The sequence below is a fragment of the Dothidotthia symphoricarpi genome, assembly GCF_010015815.1.
Source record: "Dothidotthia symphoricarpi CBS 119687 unplaced genomic scaffold P153scaffold_6, whole genome shotgun sequence".
NCBI classification, from domain to species: domain Eukaryota; kingdom Fungi; phylum Ascomycota; class Dothideomycetes; order Pleosporales; family Dothidotthiaceae; genus Dothidotthia; species Dothidotthia symphoricarpi.
Window position 1 is genome coordinate 1053328 of NW_022985013.1, and position 17838 is coordinate 1071165.

At 51.9% G+C, this 17838-nt stretch overlaps 5 protein-coding genes across 5 annotated transcripts; 2 read left to right on the forward strand and 3 right to left on the reverse strand.

Annotated features, from left to right (window-relative positions):
* Positions 1–3674: 3674 nt before the first annotated feature.
* On the reverse strand, positions 3675–4051 carry P153DRAFT_199851 (uncharacterized protein). Its single transcript, XM_033662486.1, has one exon. The coding sequence runs from the start codon at positions 4014–4016 to the stop codon at positions 3762–3764; it is 255 nt and encodes an 84-aa protein (XP_033526010.1). The 5' UTR covers positions 4017–4051; the 3' UTR covers positions 3675–3761.
* A 2038-nt stretch (positions 4052–6089) lies between these two features.
* P153DRAFT_374432 (meiosis induction protein kinase-like protein) lies at positions 6090–8506 on the forward strand (the record flags this gene model as incomplete). The annotated part of the gene is made up of 3 exons (XM_033669514.1): positions 6090–6242; positions 6297–7046; positions 7097–8506. The coding sequence occupies 3 exons, from the start codon at positions 6090–6092 to the stop codon at positions 8504–8506; spliced, it is 2313 nt and encodes a 770-aa protein (XP_033526011.1).
* A 2447-nt stretch (positions 8507–10953) lies between these two features.
* On the forward strand, positions 10954–12870 carry P153DRAFT_383716 (LET1-like protein; the record flags this gene model as incomplete). Its single annotated transcript, XM_033670270.1, has 2 exons — positions 10954–11058; positions 11113–12870. 2 exons carry the CDS (start codon positions 10954–10956, stop codon positions 12868–12870), a joined length of 1863 nt encoding a protein of 620 aa, XP_033526012.1.
* A 641-nt stretch (positions 12871–13511) lies between these two features.
* Positions 13512–14141, reverse strand: P153DRAFT_285891 (ESCRT-II complex, vps25 subunit; the record flags this gene model as incomplete). The annotated part of the gene is made up of 1 exon (XM_033663427.1): positions 13512–14141. One exon carries the CDS (start codon positions 14139–14141, stop codon positions 13512–13514), a length of 630 nt encoding a protein of 209 aa, XP_033526013.1.
* Positions 14142–14350: 209 nt separating this feature from the next.
* On the reverse strand, positions 14351–17317 carry P153DRAFT_336084 (uncharacterized protein). The gene is made up of 3 exons (XM_033665681.1): positions 17174–17317; positions 16683–17122; positions 14351–16635 (listed from the first exon to the last, which is right to left on the reverse strand). The coding sequence occupies exons 1-3, from the start codon at positions 17270–17272 to the stop codon at positions 14574–14576; spliced, it is 2601 nt and encodes an 866-aa protein (XP_033526014.1). The 5' UTR covers positions 17273–17317; the 3' UTR covers positions 14351–14573.
* Between the last annotated feature and the right edge of the window lie 521 nt (positions 17318–17838).

The following is a 17838-nucleotide window of genomic DNA, read 5'->3' on the forward strand; positions in this document are numbered from 1 at the left end:
ACAAATTCCTGAATTGTTGCCTCGAGCTTCGAGGTGTTCTCCCTCGCAATGTGTATGGTTCGTGCACGTACCTGATCAGGCGCTACGGCAAAACGGTCGGGCCGATGGAGCTCAAAGCGAATTTTTCGGGAGCCTCTCCAACGTCTTCGCTATCATCTTTCTGCGACACCAACAACGCGCTTTGCATGCGTGCCTCTGGTCTCTTACTTTGATCTGTCACTAACGCAGATTGCGCGGCCACTTTACACATATGGTAAGTCTTCTTGCCTCCTGTGCACCCGCCGCAGATGATTACCTTGAACAACAATCCAACTCCTACAAATCCATGAAGGATTACATAACATTAAAATGATGCACTCTTCAGCAGCAGCTTCCTCATGCATCTGTCAATGACTAGCTTGCTAACGTTGCCTCAGTATCTTCCCATTGTTTCCAGATAGTTTCGATGCGGCATTTTTCATGAAAAGGTAAGATCCTCCTCGCTCCACTTCCCATCGCCAGCAGAGTGATGATACTTTGACACGGAAAGGCATTCCTCGACCTGAATATACAATGTCGATTCTGTCCAAACTAGTTTCAGCCTTGTCTGATTCTGCTGCACATCTTCCGACTCTTTACATCTGTCCATCTGAGATCAACGAGCTGACAGGTTGTTTTCAGGTACATTCCTCCATCGCGTTCTACGACATGTTTTCGATCATGACGGCTTCCCTGATGATACCCTTGATGCGCCGGGCGGACAGATCGTACTCCTCGACCGACATCCATCAAAAGCAGGCGTACAAACCTGTGGGTGTTTGGAAGAGGAAGTACTTGTTGATACAGCATCACTGATTGCCCAAACCTTTATACCTATATCACACCACGATAGCCGAGCTTTTTTGCTGACATGTCCCACAGGTATGACAAGCTCTCATTCTCTCCAGGCGGTCCATCAATCCAATGATGATTCTTGATATTCACACTGTGTGAGCGGCGGCGTTGTAACGAGCGTCCGTCGTCCTGATCACTTTAAACAATCTGATTTAATGAGGTATGTCTGCCTGTGCGACTGGACTTGAGGATCGTTTGCTAACTCACTGTAGGCTGATTCTTGATGGACACGTACCTTCTCGTCCGAACAAGATGATATGAGGCGACATTTGTACATGAGCTGACGCCTTTACAACAGTATACGATTGTGACGTTGATTGTTCTGAATTTCTGAACGTCGGTAAGTTCACAATCCGTCTACTTCCCCTTCTTATGATGAAAATACGATTGCTGTAATTTCGTAATCACATTGACGATTAATCACTTTGGAGAACTGAACCCCCCCCTACCTATTTCTCCCAGAGTTGGCATACTTTCTTCCAGATTAATATGCTGACTAGTTGCAGTATTCTTAATATATGGTTACAACGTGCGCACTTGGCTGGCATGGTATATAGTCTTTCTAAATCAATACACCATGATTCATGCTTCAAACTTTGAATTTGTCGGTGTGCAAGTGAACATGTAGACCCGCTTTTAGGCGGTTCTTGACCGCAATAACCCCGCATGCTTCCAACGTGTTTGTATTCACTGACCCTGCCTCCATGCGGTAGTGTGTTTTTCATGCGGTTCGTAGGTCGGCTTTCGGCAGCTTGTCTACAAGCGCGGTGTAAAAAGCGGTCAAAATGGCTGGCGTTGTCAATGCACGTCTAGCTGCAGGTACTACTAGCACTGCATGTACACCATCTCACCTTCACCGTGTCTTCGATATTGTCAAACATCCGGTGTGTGTTCCCAGCTGAAGCTTGAGTTGGAACTGCACGAGAACGAGGCCCACCCGGAATGGTGATGACTCCATCTACCCACAAAATACCCATCAGTAATGCATTATCGTTCAGTATGGCAACATCATGATGATGATAACGCAACCCGCGGGGCTGGCGTGACATGACGTGGACGGTGTGGGGTTGATGGCATGCATGCAGACGTGGGCCATATGCATGTTCCCCATAGTGGGCGCAGAATTGGAACTGCAGTTGCAGAATCTGATCGCGATGTTGATATGAATAGAGAGCTTTAGTCTACGTCTGTTTCGGGAAACGAGGGGCCAATATGTGTATATTGTGATTTCTTGTTTCGGGAAGAAGTACCTACGGCTAACGCCGCAGACTGGACTAGATTCACATGTGGGCTGATGGAGCCTTATTGTATCGCTTCGAATAACTGTGGCTTACATCGCTTCGAACAGATGTGGCCTACATGCTATGTTGGGAAGGTAAGCTGGATATGTACTATGTACAGACGTATGCGCTTCAAAATAGCCAGCCTCACGTAATTCGGGCTGAATGAGTGAGACTGAGTAAAGTCCTCGGCGTAAGCCGCCACGATGTAGATACAACGTATAGGGAGTATTTTCAGCTCGTCGCGCCAGCGTTATCTAGCTGCGGATGAAAATATGACATCAGATTAGATGGCCGTATTCTACGTATTATAGCATACATTGATTGGGGAGTAACGTTAGCACATACTAGCCATCCCCCTTTACGGCGTTCCGATTTGAAAATGGAATTCGCACCGGCCCGCTTCGTGTTTCTGTATGGACGGTGACGCGCCGAATCAATATGCGGAAGCTCATGTTGGATGTCTTGTCAAGAAAAGGAATGCGCCGGACAACGGTGGAAGCCTTGTAATGGCTCCGAGTGGTCTCTACAATCCTTGGTTGATAGAATCAAGGGCAAAGGAAAGAAGATTTGAAATGAGGATGACGCGCGTAAAACAAACGCGTTACGAGTATACGTCCGCTTTCTGCTTTGATCGAAATGAACCCCAACCAGCCACGTTCAGATGCAGCGACTGTTTTCTGCTGCGTGCAGCCGTTGCATGAAGAACGTATGGCTCGAGACACAAGTGCCGGCCCACACTGACTGAGTTTTTGTTTTTGTTTGGTGCAAAACGGACGCGAACGCGGGGAGATCATTGTTGCTTTTCCTGCAGTTGCTCCGAAATGAGAAGATACGAACAAACCAATATTGGTGACATGACGACGTTTCAAACCGTCCCATGAATGATGTTCCTCGTAAGGACCCAGGACATGCGCAGCTTATGTGCTGCAAGATGTGCCTGGAAAACAAGTTCAGGCTGGGGGTTGCAGCCTGTTTCCCTGCACGCACGAGGCTGTGTGGTACTACTTGGTAACTTGTTTATGGGCCTGACGGGAGTCCGCCACGGTTATTCTATGTCATGAATCGATCGATTGATTGTGTGACGTCCTCAACCTATGATTGTTGTTGGGTGTCGAGGTATCGAATAGGCTTGAAGATGTGACGTTGATGCGACTGACAAAAGGGATGAATTGCGGGGGACGCAGGAACAACAGAGCTTCAGTGACGAACGACGTGCGCATTCAAGCTCGGCTCTTGATGTGCTGATGACTTGCATAGCCGTCATTAGGATACAGCTGCTTCGAAAGTGAAGGGAATGACCTTGCTCCATTGTCGTGTTTAGAAGGGGTATTAGCCGGGTCTTGGTATTTGGCGTGTCTGGATAGCTGTAGGCAGCCACTAGGATTGGCAGATGATCCGGGGACTCTGAGAACTTGGTAATCTGCCGATTCATTCAATGATTTGATGCGATCATCGTCTTTGCGAGTAGGTAGTAGCCGTGATCGGTCATGTTTGCATGCCGATCTTGGGGGCTGGAAAGGTACCAGGAATTGGGTTTTTTCATGGGCATCCTTCAGAGTTCCTGTTCACGGCCCGGTCTGTGTTCATGGATCTGGCAGGGTTACTTCATATGAGAAACATTCCAGAAGATGAGAGGGTCCAGTTTGTGACCCTTAATACGAACACTGCGCCCAACGCGCCCACAATACATATTGCTTGCGATCTGTGCATGGACTCGGACCGTAGGTGATTCGAGCATCGTAAGGGTCTTGCTGTCTCGGGAGGTCTGTGATTAACAGCGGCCGAACAGACAGACGGGAATAACCACATGATTTTGCGCACGGAAGAGGCAGCACGACGCGCAATTTGGTATGTTCCCATCAGATTCTGCACGGCACAAACCTTATGGAGCGAGGCTATTGACAGTAATGAACGTGCAGCCTTTGCCGTGGAAACGCCCGAGGTTCTTGATAGAGCCGGGCCTTGGTTGCACGATTTTCGTCGATCACAGTGTAGCTACACAACACGAGGGCTCTCGACTCTCGTCGCCCCCTAGCTTACGTTTGCTGATGACGGCATGCAACGAGATGTTCAGGGCAGTTTGGCACATGTTGGCATGATGAAGGAACAGATGCCCTGCATGCGTTGCGATGGGTACGCCCACGATTATGATAGTATCGTAAACACTCCCCTCCCCCCGCCACTGACTCGAGGCTGGCAAGTTTCAGACGGGCTCTCTCACCAAGATTGTTCCGGGATGCCGCGGGGCGCTAGAAGCAGCGAACCCACGCCGACGGGTTCTGGCAAGAGTTCCCTACCAATGATGTCGACGTCAGACCCCCATGGCTAATGGGGTAAGGCTGCAGGAACCTGCTACAAATCAGGTACTAGGTGCCGTCGGAGCGAGAAACGATATTGGAAAAGGGGACCGTCGACAAGACGAACGTGGTAGTGCCCCATGTCGAGCCTGATAGTCATGCCTTGGTCGCCCGACTGAACCATCTGCGGCACGGCGAGGCAGGTTGCGCGAAACTCGGCGCAGTCGCGCTGCTCTCGAGAGACGCAGGGCGCTGACAGGGCCGAGTTATGGTTCTGCGACGGGGTGAATTAATCGTTGGCGCACATGGAGTAATGCGCAGGCTAATGCAGGCGCTGAGTGGATGAATAAGACAGAATTAGCGCATGGGCGAGTGGTGTCGTCTCATAAATCAATCACAAAGCGACAGCGACAGGCAGGAGCCCAATCACGGATGCAACAATTCCTTATGAAAGGGGCGAGCGTCCAATCGTCGCGGCCAGGGCGCCACTACGCGCAGTCGAGCACAGTCGAGCACGGCCTGATCCGAGCGCTCCTGCTACCCTCCATCGCGCTTTCCTCACACGCCCGAGCCCGTTGACAGTCAGCCCAAGCCCAAGCCCGTCCTGCCCTCATTTCGCGTGATTCAATGTTTCTGCACGCCACATTCACATCTCTCAAAAACACTGCCGCGCCCGACATGCTTTTTGCCCACACCGCCCCATCTTTGCTCGTTCGAACCCGCCGCGTGCTGTGTTTCGCTCGTTAACCGGCTCGCGTCTTTGCAATCCTTCTGGCCTGTCGAGTCGTCTGCCAACGCACAGCTGCGACCGCTTCACCACGGCAACAGACCGACTACTGGCCTCTGACCGCACTTGTCCCATCCCGGCCCTGCGATCTTCATCATTACGCCTCGCAACGCTCTGCCTGTGCCCCTTCCACCCTAATCTCCTCAACGGCTTGGGCTGCGACTCATGTGAGAAACATCCTCGCCTCTCTCGCCCACACAGTAGGTAGTCTATCCATCGGCATCTCGCGCCATCCTGCCCGTGTTGACACCTCCCGTCAGTCCATCTCGCCTGGCTTCGTTAGACCGCCTCGTCTGTCACAAGTGCATTCGACACTGAACCCAGACCACCTACCTGAGTCTTGAACTTCACTTCTCTTCAAATCCACTTCCCTCATCCCCCGGACGCACAGTCCCGGTCAAATCTCCCTGTCCGATCATTTAGCCACTAAAGCTATGATCAAGAGGTTATCCCTCTTTCATCCTCACTAGAACACCTAAACAACGGAATCCCATCCCCCTACCGTGGTTCCGGACTGGTCTCCACACGCCCTTTTCCAACCGTCGTCTTTCATTTCTTCGACACTCCCGCACTTGCATCACCTTGGACCCTTAATACCACTCAATCACCTTGATCTTCTTGATACGCACTGGACCCCTCAACTCGACTCGACATCCCTCTTGACCCCCAAGCCTCGATCTCACATTCTTTGAATGGGATGAACCAAGTAGAACCTCAAGTTTTCACAGGTAAGCTTCAATTAGCAACCTTCGCAATGATAAATTGTTCAGGACGCGTTGCTCATGCTTGACAGTCCTTTTCATTGGAGACGAGCCATCATATTCGACAACTTGATTCATACTCGTCAAGATGCTCGCCGACTCACAGACTCAGCCTCATGGCTGGGCCTCACTCGAGGAGAGGTATGAAGTCATGAAAGATATCGGTGATGGAAGTTTCGGAAGCGTCACCCTTGCACGCGTTCGAACCGCGGGTGCTCACGTCGCTCGTCGCGGCACTTTGGTAAGTACCATTTCGCGTGAATGTCGGTTATCGAAGCAAACTGACGCGTCACAGGTTGCGATCAAGACCATGAAGAAGACGTTTGATTCGTTTTCGAGTTGTCTGGAACTGAGGGAAGTCATATTCCTGCGATCTCTACCACCGCATCCTCATCTTGTGCCTGCTTTGGACATTTTCCTGGACCCCTACAGCAGGAGACTTCACATCGCCATGGAGTATATGGATGGGAATCTTTACCAGCTCATGAAGGCGCGCGACCATAAACCAATGGATGGCCACAGTGTAAAGAGCATTCTGTTCCAGATCCTTTCCGGCCTGGAGCATATCCATGATCGAGAGTTTTTCCATCGCGACATCAAACCAGAGAACATCCTGGTGTCGACATCACAGCAGAACGACTCATCGCATCCTTTCCGACGGTACTCGGCCATGATGACACCACCGTCAACACCCCCCGTTTACACAATCAAGATTGCCGACTTTGGTCTGGCAAGAGAGACCCACTCAAAGCTCCCATACACCACATACGTGTCGACGCGATGGTATCGTGCACCCGAAGTCTTACTGCGCGCTGGCCATTACTCAGCTCCAGTGGACATCTGGGCAGTCGGCGCCATGGCTGTCGAGATAGCAACCTTGAAACCTCTTTTCCCTGGCGGAAACGAAGTGGACCAGGTATGGAGAGTGTGCGAGATCATGGGAAGTCCTGGAGGATGGATTAACAAGCACGGCCAACCAGTTGGTGGTGGTGAATGGAAGGATGGTGTAAGACTAGCCCAGAAGTTGGGCTTTTCGTTCCCAAAGGTAGTTATCCATCCATGTTCTGTTTTGAATACTGCTAACGAGGCTTACAGATGGCTCCTCATTCAATTGATACAATCTTGCCAGCGCCACAGTGGCCAGCAAGTTTGGCCCAGTTTGTCACATCTTGCCTGCTTTGGGATCCTCGGGGCAGGCCAACATCCACACAAGCTCTAGCGCACGAGTACTTCCAAGATGCTGTTGATCCTCTGCGCCTGAAATCGTCATCCTCCAGATTGTTGGGCCGCAAGCAGTCAGACCTTTCAGGAAAGGATTCGCCAGATGCCTCTCCTAGTATTACCTCGAAAACCTCATCATGGCTACGGAGGTCGTTGGTTGCTCGAGAGAGTGCTCCAGCAGTCCCGCAGCACAGCCAAACGCAGACGCTGACGCCCCGCGCTTCACCTGCACACGTGAGCCCTGACGATGCAAGCGGATCGACCAAAAGTCGCCCCAACGTAACTAAGCGAGCCACGTGGACGAACGGGGTTCCTTCTCACGGCGCGCCAATCCCGATCTTGCCCTCAATCAAGCCCATCTCTCCATTGTCTGCAGAAGTCACTGCACAAGCAAGTGTACGTGCTGCAGGCAAGATCGGACGTCAGCTTTCTCAAGCTTCACACGGCAATCACTATGCAGACGTCCACAGGCAAGAAGCGGAGAGGGCATTGAACGGCCAATCAGGACTTACTTCGCCTGTCGGCGGACCCAAAGAGGGGTTCTTTTCTCACCTGAGGAAGCGCGCTCGCCGCCTGTCTGGACGCTATCAAACTCCCATGTCGCCGAACTCAGACGATATTGAGGCTAATGCTGGTTGCTCCCCGTGGGCGAGTACTGGCACCAGACAACCTTTGAGTTTGGACCAGTCCTCGATTGCACCAGCACCGTCGACTAACTCGGATTATTCGGATTTGGACAAAGTCTTGCAGCAGGTAAGATCTAGTGTTGAAGGCCACTCTCAACAGACGAAAGGTCAGCGCGTCGCCTCGAACCCGATGCTCAAGCGTCACCACTCGGTGCCTCACGGACCTGATCCGCGTGGTTCGGAAGGAGGTGTCAACGCTCCCATCTCCAGTAGGACTAGGCGAGCAGTACAAACCAAATCGAACCCTTCAAATCGGTACGAAACTCCCAACGAGGAGGAGGAACTGCTCAGCGAAGTCCTTGCATCGGCACACGAGGCCGCCAACACTCTAGATACCCAAAAGAATGCCCCACGGCACTCGCAAACTGAGTCGGGTCCAGCGGCATCGTACCTCACACCGGCATCATCTGCCAAAGGTAACAGCACCGGGTTTGGACAAGCCGATTCCAGCACACCCAGCAAACCTATGGACATTTCCAAGTCTCACAACAAGCAAGATGAGAGCACTTCGAAGTGGCCCACTCCACCCTATGATGAGAATGACTGGGCATCGAGTGTGGCAGCCAGCCTCATGGCCACCCAAAAGTTATACCGATGATATTCCGCAACTCGCGGAAATAGTTTTTCGTTCGATATTCCTTACGTTGTCTCCCGCTATATACCCATTGTAGTGTCATGTTGGCTACCCCATGACATTGAAGTCCTTTGCTATGTTTGCACCCGCAACGCAGACAAGGCTTCCGCCACATCTATTTCGTTCCTGGTCACGACCATACGACATTTAGCTTTGGCCTTCCGTCAGGAACGGCACACCAGCCTTAGACACATGCCCTCGTGGGAATGCAAAATCAGCACATCTTGTCATGGTGCTTCGAGCGTCGTCCAGCATTCACTCAACAATCGTTTTTTATCTCGCAACGTCATCTTGTCGCTCGACGTGAGCTCCACATCAACTATGTACACCACAATATTTCCTTTTACAGAATCATCTTGGCGGACATCTTTCTTTATCTCAAGGCGGGGTTATCGTGTCTATGGGAAATTACCATATCGACATCGTTCATGCACCAGGGGCCAGTGTGTTTGAGTTTTCTCCACTACTTGCTTCATATATTCCCAGTTTTCCCATTCCAGGGGCAAACAATTTCCGTAAGAGATACCTCCCTAGATCGCATAGCATTTCGCTTTGCTTTTCCTTGTTTGTTGACTTCGTTTCGTTGGCGAATACCCTCAGTCTGTGTTTAGCGACAACATAGTTTACATCACCTCCTCGCTATCCTTGTTGGGTAGGTTGGACAGTCAGGAAGGGCCCTTGTGTTGGAAAACTTGGTACTTGGTTGGGCCCTGTTGTTATAGTCAGGAACTGTAAGAAACTAGTTACTCTCTTGTTGAGCGATCAACCAATCTCTTTGCGTCGTTTTGTCTCTCTCCAACTCGTCTTTGCTCTTTCTTTAGTTATAGACTGGTTGGCGCGTGCTTTGTTTTGACCACCTTACCCTCTTTGTAATAAGATCATATTGCTTCTTCTGACGGGGGTCCTGGATGGCCTGGTCATTGTACAATATCGGCTCGACGCCACAGTATTAGCATCGCGTAATTCACCTGCTATTTGGAAAACAAAACCACTTAGCTCAAGCACAGTTTCCTTTGTTCACATAGATATCTACTAGCCATCCTTAATACCAATCAAACCGGATGTCTACCTACTTGCTTATCATCTCGTCGTATGCTGTAACTTCACCTATGAGGTCTTGCCTTGCCTCGCCACGCCACGCCGCACTACGCGTACACAAAGTTGCTGCCCACCACACTTTGGTCCTGCCATTTGCCCTTCCGCCGCCATCATCCCTCCACGACCAGGTACCCCGTCCAGTCCTTTCTTTCTCGCCACAAGTGAGCACGTGCACCTCGCTGTCTACAAATCCCTGTCCGTACCGGTTACGACGATTACCTAGCTTAGCGTAGTATGACATAGGTAGGTAGGGCGGATCGGTGCATCCCCGTTTGATGTCGTGCGATGACGGGATGCGACGGGCCGTTGCCGATGTAGATGTGTACGATGTCGGATCGGAAGGTAGGATCGGGTCGCGCGTGTTTTTGGATCATGGGATTACGGGTGTTACGAGGCTTGGTGGAGAGTGGTTGGAAGGGTGGTGGGTGTTGTGTAATGGGGGCTTACGACCTTCTCGATCTTGAATTCTTCACATGGCAGTCGCCACTTGTGTGTTGAGCCCTTCTCAATGGTTTACTTGTCTGTGTTTTTCTGTCGTTGGGGCCTCCGGTCAGATTAGGCTCGTCTCTGTTTGCTTCTGGAGTTTTCACTTGGAGTTTTCACTTGGATCGTTCACTCATGATTGAATCCACAACTACTACAAGTTTGGCCAGAGGGGGATCGCGCTTGAGATCCACTATTGATAACAAACGTACTCTTAGGCTGCACATGCTCCCCGCTTTCTCCCTTGCAACTGCCCTGCATCTCTGTGGTACAGTCTGCTGGGTGAGAGAGAGCTGAGCTTTTTCGACGAAGTCTCATCGCCCGGTTACTGAGCATTTTGACAGGGCAAAGGATCGTGTGTGTACTGAGATGGAAACTACAAGCATTCTTTGATGTTGATTGTGAGAAGCTGAACTCGTCGATGGTGGGATTACGAACGGCAGATTCATTGGCTAGGCTGGAACGGTCTTGAGAGCTGAGAATGTAAAAGTCAATGTACAAAGTATCGTGACATGATTGGCAACTTGGAGTGCTTGTTAAGCAAAGGCACGCGAGCACGTCAGTGTTGGTAGAATGCGGAACCCAGCCGCGGAAGTGTGAGATGTGAAATCAAGGCTTATCGATAGGCGGGCGCGTTGCGATGACCGCAAAATAGTCCCTGGGGGCAATGGGCTTCTCCGAGTTTCGGTGAGACACCAACTACTTAGTTTTGGTTTGATTTCTTTCTGTGTTGGAACTCTGAGTGCTTGAATGCTCTACTACTTTTTCAGCGTTGCGCCTTCCATATTTGCGCCGGCTTGCCACCCACCCCCCGCCATATACACGCCGCAATGAGCGCCATTCTCTCTGCGGATGACTTGAACGACTTCATATCGCCTGGTGTCGCGTGCATAAAGCCCATAGAAACGCTTCCTCTGAAACCAGAAGACAATTCTGTACGAGTTTTGTAAGCGTCTTGTCATAGTCGGGCGCATACTGACAGGTGCTAGAACCCCTACGAAGTCACGACCGAAGACAAAGCTGCTGCTGCAGAACCGCCACCGCCTGCCCAGATATCGCTGACGGATTGCCTTGCATGCTCGGGGTGTGTAACGAGCGCCGAGGCAATACTTGTCACGCTGCAATCACATACCGAAGTCCTCACCACGCTTGATACATACACGTCGTTGCGCGCGCCATGGCAACACCACAATGGGACAAACGGGGGCGCGAATGGACACGTGAGCAACGGAGTTACGAATGGCGTCAATGGTCATGGTACCGAGGGAAAGCTGTTTGTGGCCAGCATCTCTCCGCAGGTGCGCGCAAGTTTGGCAGCAGTCTTCAATGTCTCTGAAGTCGAGGCTGGGAATATGATCGCGCAGTTGCTCAGTGGACCATCTGGCTTGAAGGCTGGCGGCGTTAATGGGAGCGATTTCACCTGGGTCATCGACACGAACGTGGTCCGCGAGGCCTGTCTCGTGGCGGCAGCAGACGAAGTGACAGCAGCACTCTCTCCAAACGCTTCAAATGCGATATCAGCACCGGGATCTGAAGGCGCCATCGACACCACACCCAAGCAGCCCATTCTCACATCAGCATGTCCTGGCTGGATATGTTACGCCGAAAAGACACATCCCTACGTCCTCCCACACCTCTCGCGCCTCAAATCCCCCCAAGCACTCACCGGCACACTTGTAAAATCAGTACTTAGCCAGCGCTACAACATTTCTCCGTCGCAGATATGGCATCTCGCCATCATGCCCTGTTTCGACAAGAAACTCGAAGCCAGTCGCAGCGAGCTCACCTCATCCGCCTGGCTTCCTAACAACTCATCGCAGGACCCCGTACGAGACGTCGACTGCGTCATCACAGCACGCGAACTGATGTACCTTGCCACCATGCGTGGCATCACTTTCTCCACCCTCCCCCGAACGCCCCTCTCTTCCGCAGAACGAACGCCCTTCCCCGATCCAAAACTCGATGCCTTTCTCTTCCCACCCTCGCGCCGGAAGAACCAAGACCCAGCCGCTGGACCCTCAGGCGGCTACCTATACCACATACTCCAAACATACCAAGCGCAAAACCCAGGGTCCTCGATCTCAGTCTCACGCGGCAGGAATGCAGACGTGGTTGAGTACTCGCTTGTGCGAGGTCCAGAAACCATTGTCAGAATGGCGCGCTTCTATGGATTCAGAAACATCCAAAACCTCGTACGACGGCTCAAACCAGCCAAGATAAGCAGACTACCTGGTGGCAAGACAGGCGTGAGCCGCAGACCTGGGGGTGGTGCGGTAGTCGGCGAGAGCGTGAAAGAGTATGCGTATGTCGAGGTCATGGCTTGTCCCGGTGGATGCACAAACGGCGGTGGACAGGTCAAAGTCACAGAGGTGGAGGATGTGCGCATTGCAGACGGTGTACAGACAGCGACTAGCGATGTGAAGCCCGGGCCTAAGGAGCAGAAGGAGTGGTTGGCAAAGGTGGATGAGGCGTATTTCTCTGGTTCCGACTCTGAAGTCGACGGCGATGGCGATGGCGACCAGGAGGTGAGGGAGGTGATCACAAACGGTCAAGACGACGTCGTAAACGGTATCTCGAGGACACATGTCAAGGACGTGTTGGCGCATTGGTCAGATGTCACAGGTGTGGACTTGCAAAGCTTGTTGTACACGTCGTACCGCAAGGTGGAAAGTGATGTGGGGAAGAAGAAACAGAGCGACATGGAAAGAGTAGCCGGGTTGGCGGTCACTGTCGGCGGCGGCTGGTGAGCACTTTGACATGGGCATACGCATTAGACGGCGTTGGGTAGATAGAGGTTGAGCATTTACAAGGACGACATGACGAACAATCAAATGGCTGTACGTGGATGTACATCCAACTCGCGAACTTCTTCCCGTTTTACAATATCCCACTCCCTTGTAGAGTGAGCGCATATTAGTCTGTACTCGCTCTAATCCTGATAGTGAGCACGATACGCAGGAAAGAAGGCCATCAGCCAGCCCCCCACACGCTTGAGACATGCACCGAGTACCACTATCTAAGCACAACATGCACGATGCACTTCTCATGTTCACTGCCACCCTTGGCTCTCCTCCTCTACCTCCTCCTCCTCAGCAATATTCCGTCAACTCTTCCGAGCGGTGCAATCTGTAGATAACGTCATCGTCTTCATCTGTTTGAAGTCCGTGTTCGGTTTTCCGAGAAGGGCGTGTCGGTAAAGCTAGACTTGGTGGTGATATGGGATTGGAAAGTACGCGGATGTTGGCGGCGGGTAACTTTGAAGTCGATCGTGACATCTAGATTAGTACCTTCAGAGTTTCTTGCATAATTCCTGCAGGACCCGTAGGACCACATAGCGATGTCCTGCCGTCGTTCACACCTCACCACCATCAATCCCTACATGACACTCTCAAAAGAACTTGACGCCCTCACTCCCCTCACTACCAAAAATCTGCGCCCTCCCTCTCTTAACACATATGCCCAAACTCTTCATAAGCAGCGCGCCCTCCATGCCCCAAAACTCCTCCTTCATTGTCGCCTCGCCCTCGACGATCTCGTAGAATGTCAACACGCTGCCTTTCTGCCCCGTCCGCTCAACCCACTCCTCCAGCGCGCCTGCCCACTCGTCCGGTCGCCGCCAATAGATCCAGAACCGGCCGCCTTCGTCCTCGACGCCGCTCTTCTTCTTGGCACTTGTCCCCGGCGGCGCGATGTACTCGGCGCGGTTCCCGCCCTCGGAGGTGCTCATCCATTTTAAGAGGGCTGTTGCGTCGCGTAGTGAGAGCCGCCGCGAGAGGGCGGCATTGTGGAACAAGGGCGTGTTGAGCGCGTCGATGAGGGAGAGCGTGAAGATGCGGTTGTGGCGGCAGTAGGCTTGGATGAGGGTGGACCAGGAGGCGAGTTGGGAGGAACGCGTGCTGGCGACGGGTTGCAGGGTGAAGAAGGGCGGGAAGGAGTAGTGGGGTGGGAATTGGAAGCCTGTTGGCGTTGCTGAGGGTTGTGGGGTTGACGTGTTTGGGAGCGGAGAGGCGGTAGTCATGTTGACAGGTGTTGAGGTGTAGAATGGCAATGCTGGGGCTCAAGATGAAGAGGGTGGGGTTTGGAGCTGGAGCTTGCATGGTTGGGAAATCGCGTTGCGGGGGAGCTTCGGACGTCATCTGAACGCGTCCTGGTTCGTTCCCACTCCCAAGCAACTTTTCAACAACGAGGATCGAGAGATACACGGATACGAACAGCTTCAGGCATCATGAACCCGGATAGATAAACATTTGGATGGTTATTCCAAGAACATAGCCATTGACTGCAAACACATCAATGCCAGACACACTCCATCATCTCCACCAAAATCTTGCCAGAATCACCTGTCACGTTTGCCCAAAATACCGTCAATACGCCGTGCGAAACCCCATACCGGGGCCTGAACGCCTGTCGCTTGACGCATTATCAACCACACATGTGCCAAGACAGATAATTACTTCGCAGCATTAACAACATCCTCACTAAGCTCCCATTCCGGCTTATAATGCACATATTGAGCCATAGCCACAAACAGCAACCAGTCCGTTTTGACAATCCTCGGCACCATGTCGTGTTTCTGCGCCAGCTCACGGAACTTTGTCCAGTTGCTGAACTCTTTCTTGTTGGGATCGGAGATGAGGAACAACTCATCGCCGTTGTCTTCGGTCTGGTTCTGGCTAACCTCCGCATCCGCGGTGGAGATAGAGCGTTTTGATGCCGTGACATTGGTCGAGCGGCCTTTCCACATACAACACTTGCCGCCATTCGCTTCGATGATGTCTTTGTATGTATCGAATCCGCCGGCGACCTTCTCGGTGCAGAAAATGGTCCAGTCTTTTAGGAGACGGTGTTTGTTCTGCTTTGCGCGCTCGAATGCCTCTTTCAGAACAAAATCTTGCGCTTTCTCAAAGTCTCTAGCTTCGAGCAAATGTTTCTCTGGCGGTGGGAGCTTGTTGTTTTTGAGTGCATAATCGAGGAATGTAGTTGAGACCAGGGTAGGCGCGCAGGCCATTGCAGCAACAAACTTCTTGGTGCGGACGGGTTTTGGAGCACAGAGCAGGTCGACACGTTTGAAGTCGTCGGTGATGAAGAGTCCAAGTTCGCGGAGGCGTGCTTTGTCTTTCGAGGCTTTTTCGTCATTGTTGAACCACCGCTCGTCTTTCGAGATGAGCATGCGATATTTGATGGGCATCAGTTTCTTTGCTCTCTTGTTCTTTGCGGGTGCTTCTGGAGATCCATCTTCAGTCTCTTCGTCTTGGTCCTGGTCGACTTCATCGATTGAGCGCTTGCTTGAAAAAGAATCTCGCCCTTTGGACTGTTTCGCGTTCTCTTCCACCTCTTCATCTGTCCGCCTCCGTCCACCATGAACTACGCCGCCCTTTCGCTTCATCTCCTTTTCAAACTTCGCTATATCGCCCGCAGCATCGTGGAGTTTTGACAGTGCTCGATCCTTGGCACCTCGACTGCCAGGTGTCTGGTTCTCTTTCCCGTCATGGTGGCGCGTGGGCAATGGTGTCTTTACATCACTGGTTGTCTTTGTGCGTTTAGCTTTTTCCACTACCGGTGAACTACGAGTCATCGGATCGCTAGTCGTCCTACCCAGAGGCAAACCTGGTGCAGAAACACCGTTCGGTTGAATATTTGGCTTGACAGCTTTCGCAGGTTTGCGAGATTCGGAGAAGAAGACCTTCTTCATGGCAGCGCGATCAATCTCAGTCTGTCCCAGAACCTCGCCAAGGTTTGTTCGGGGAGGGAAGTATGTGTAACGGTTGTCTGTGAGCGACATTTGCTTGCACTTGGCGTAACTATCTTCCAGCCAAAGGTGGTTCACAACGTTGACGCCCCATTCTTGTGCAGCTTCACACTTCTCGCTGTTTTTGTGGGCGGCGATGAGATGTGTGTTGTCCTGCTTGAACGTCTTTGTGAATTCGGCCCCAGCCGCTCGAACGAGGTTCTCCAGGTACACACGCGCTTCGCCAGTGTAACTTGAGATGCTGATCTTGTATTTTTCGAAACCTGGGATGCCTTCTCGGGGCCTTGGATAGTGCATCATCCGTCTCATCGGATTCGTCCAGACGTCATGTGTGATGAGGTAGTAGAGCCAGCTAAGATTGCCCACGTCTTTCGCATCTTGCGATGCTTTCACGTAATCTGCTCCTTCCCGGAAGTTGCAGACATAAATGTCCGCCTCTTCGAGGTTTGTCGTTACATTACCACCACCGTTTTTGATCATCCCCGAGATGATCCCTTGGAGCTTGCTGTTCAAGTTGAGATCCTGGCCTAGCTTAACGTTCTTGCCTGCAAATGCTTTGATCGCTCGTGGAGGTGCCGAGTGTGGAGGTAGTGTCGGTGGCGCAGGGGGATCATTTGTTGGGTCTGGAGTCGTCGCGTCACGGATCTGCTGGCTCGTTCGCGTCGGAGGGATCACCCCTGGTTCGACGTTGAGAATCTCGGGATCGGGGAGAGTGTAGGGCCGTTCAGATATCCGATGGCCGACTTTGAGGCAATCATCGAACCTGCATGCGTCAGTCTGGCGCGTTCCTGCATGCGTCCCAAGACTTACCAGTGGGGTAGCACAATGACCAGTGGCAGCCTCTTGCTAATGGCAAGCTGGCACCGCTGGTCATTCAGTGTAAGCGCGATGAGATGTGTAGTCGTCTTTGACAGGGCAGGGGTCATTTGCCCTCCCATGGCTAGCACCCCACCCTCGATTGCTTCTTTATCACCAGTGGGTATATCCCCACAACATATGACAACGTCATTCATGAACAACGCCGGATCTGGACTGTACGTTCGTGGGTTCTTGGTCTTTTGGGCCTTCAGAGACGCGTCCACCCATGATGGCTTCACAACGTGTAGCATAAGATCCAAGGTGCGGTAGTAATCGGGGAAGTCTGACGTTTCGGAGACGATGTAGTTGATCTCTTGCAGGCGATCGATGCGTCCGACAGATGCGTCAAATGGTATTATGGTTCCACTCGCAGCGACAATATCCTCGCGCAGCTGTATGACGCGTTAGCGATTATTCACTATGGCAAGAACGCGTTGTAGTACCTGTCGCAAGCGATCATCAGACAGGCCATTGGGAATAAGCGTAAAGGTGAGTTCTTCGAAGAGACCCTGCGATCCTTCCAGCATAGTCGAGTCCTCCATTATGGCGAAAAATGGGTGGGGTTGGCTGACTTTGATCGTGCGTCTATCGAGTTCAGGCGGGTGATACGCGGTCGCGCTTTCATGTCGAGTCGCGTAATCATGTTAGCACGTGATGCTCTGCCAGTGCGCGTCATTCACCATTTGCGCACTTTCGCGTCCTTCTGTCTATTGTGCAATCTGATCGGAGCAAAGTTGAAGTTCAATATCATATCAACACTTGGACATGATGAGCAGTAATTCCTCCTCCGTGACCCAACATCTTCGAGGCTTCCATCTTACAGTATTCGCCTGAGTACCGTATGCAGGTGGCTTCCCTTTTGGAATTTAGTACAACTCTGTCAATTGCTTAAACCACCCCAATATGGATCCACAGGGTTTTACAGAGTTTGAGCTAGATGTCACCTCCCAGCTCTCTGTCATGGTGGGCGACAGTGCAGCAACCCTTGCGGAGATCAGCTGAGGGACCTCGGTTCCCCAGACGGCAATCCCGTCGGCATCGAGCGTTATACTTAGCTTCCTTCTATCTCTACGCGCATGCAACATAATTGTAACATCACAACCGTCAA

What these genes read in the sequence shown, in the direction of transcription:
- P153DRAFT_199851 (XM_033662486.1), bottom strand. Translation starts at nt 4,016, where the DNA reads ATGGGAACATACCAAATTGCGCGTCGTGCTGCCTCTTCCGTGCGCAAA.
- P153DRAFT_336084 (XM_033665681.1), bottom strand. Translation starts at nt 17,272, where the DNA reads ATGGAGGACTCGACTATGCTGGAAGGATCGCAGGGTCTCTTCGAAGAA. An exon ending in CTGATGATCGCTTGCGACAG is followed by an intron (nt 17,123 to 17,173) that starts GTACTACAACGC and finishes CGCGTCATACAG; the next exon opens with CTGCGCGAGGATATTGTCGC. An exon ending in GTCATTGTGCTACCCCACTG is followed by an intron (nt 16,636 to 16,682) that starts GTAAGTCTTGGG and finishes TGACGCATGCAG; the next exon opens with GTTCGATGATTGCCTCAAAG.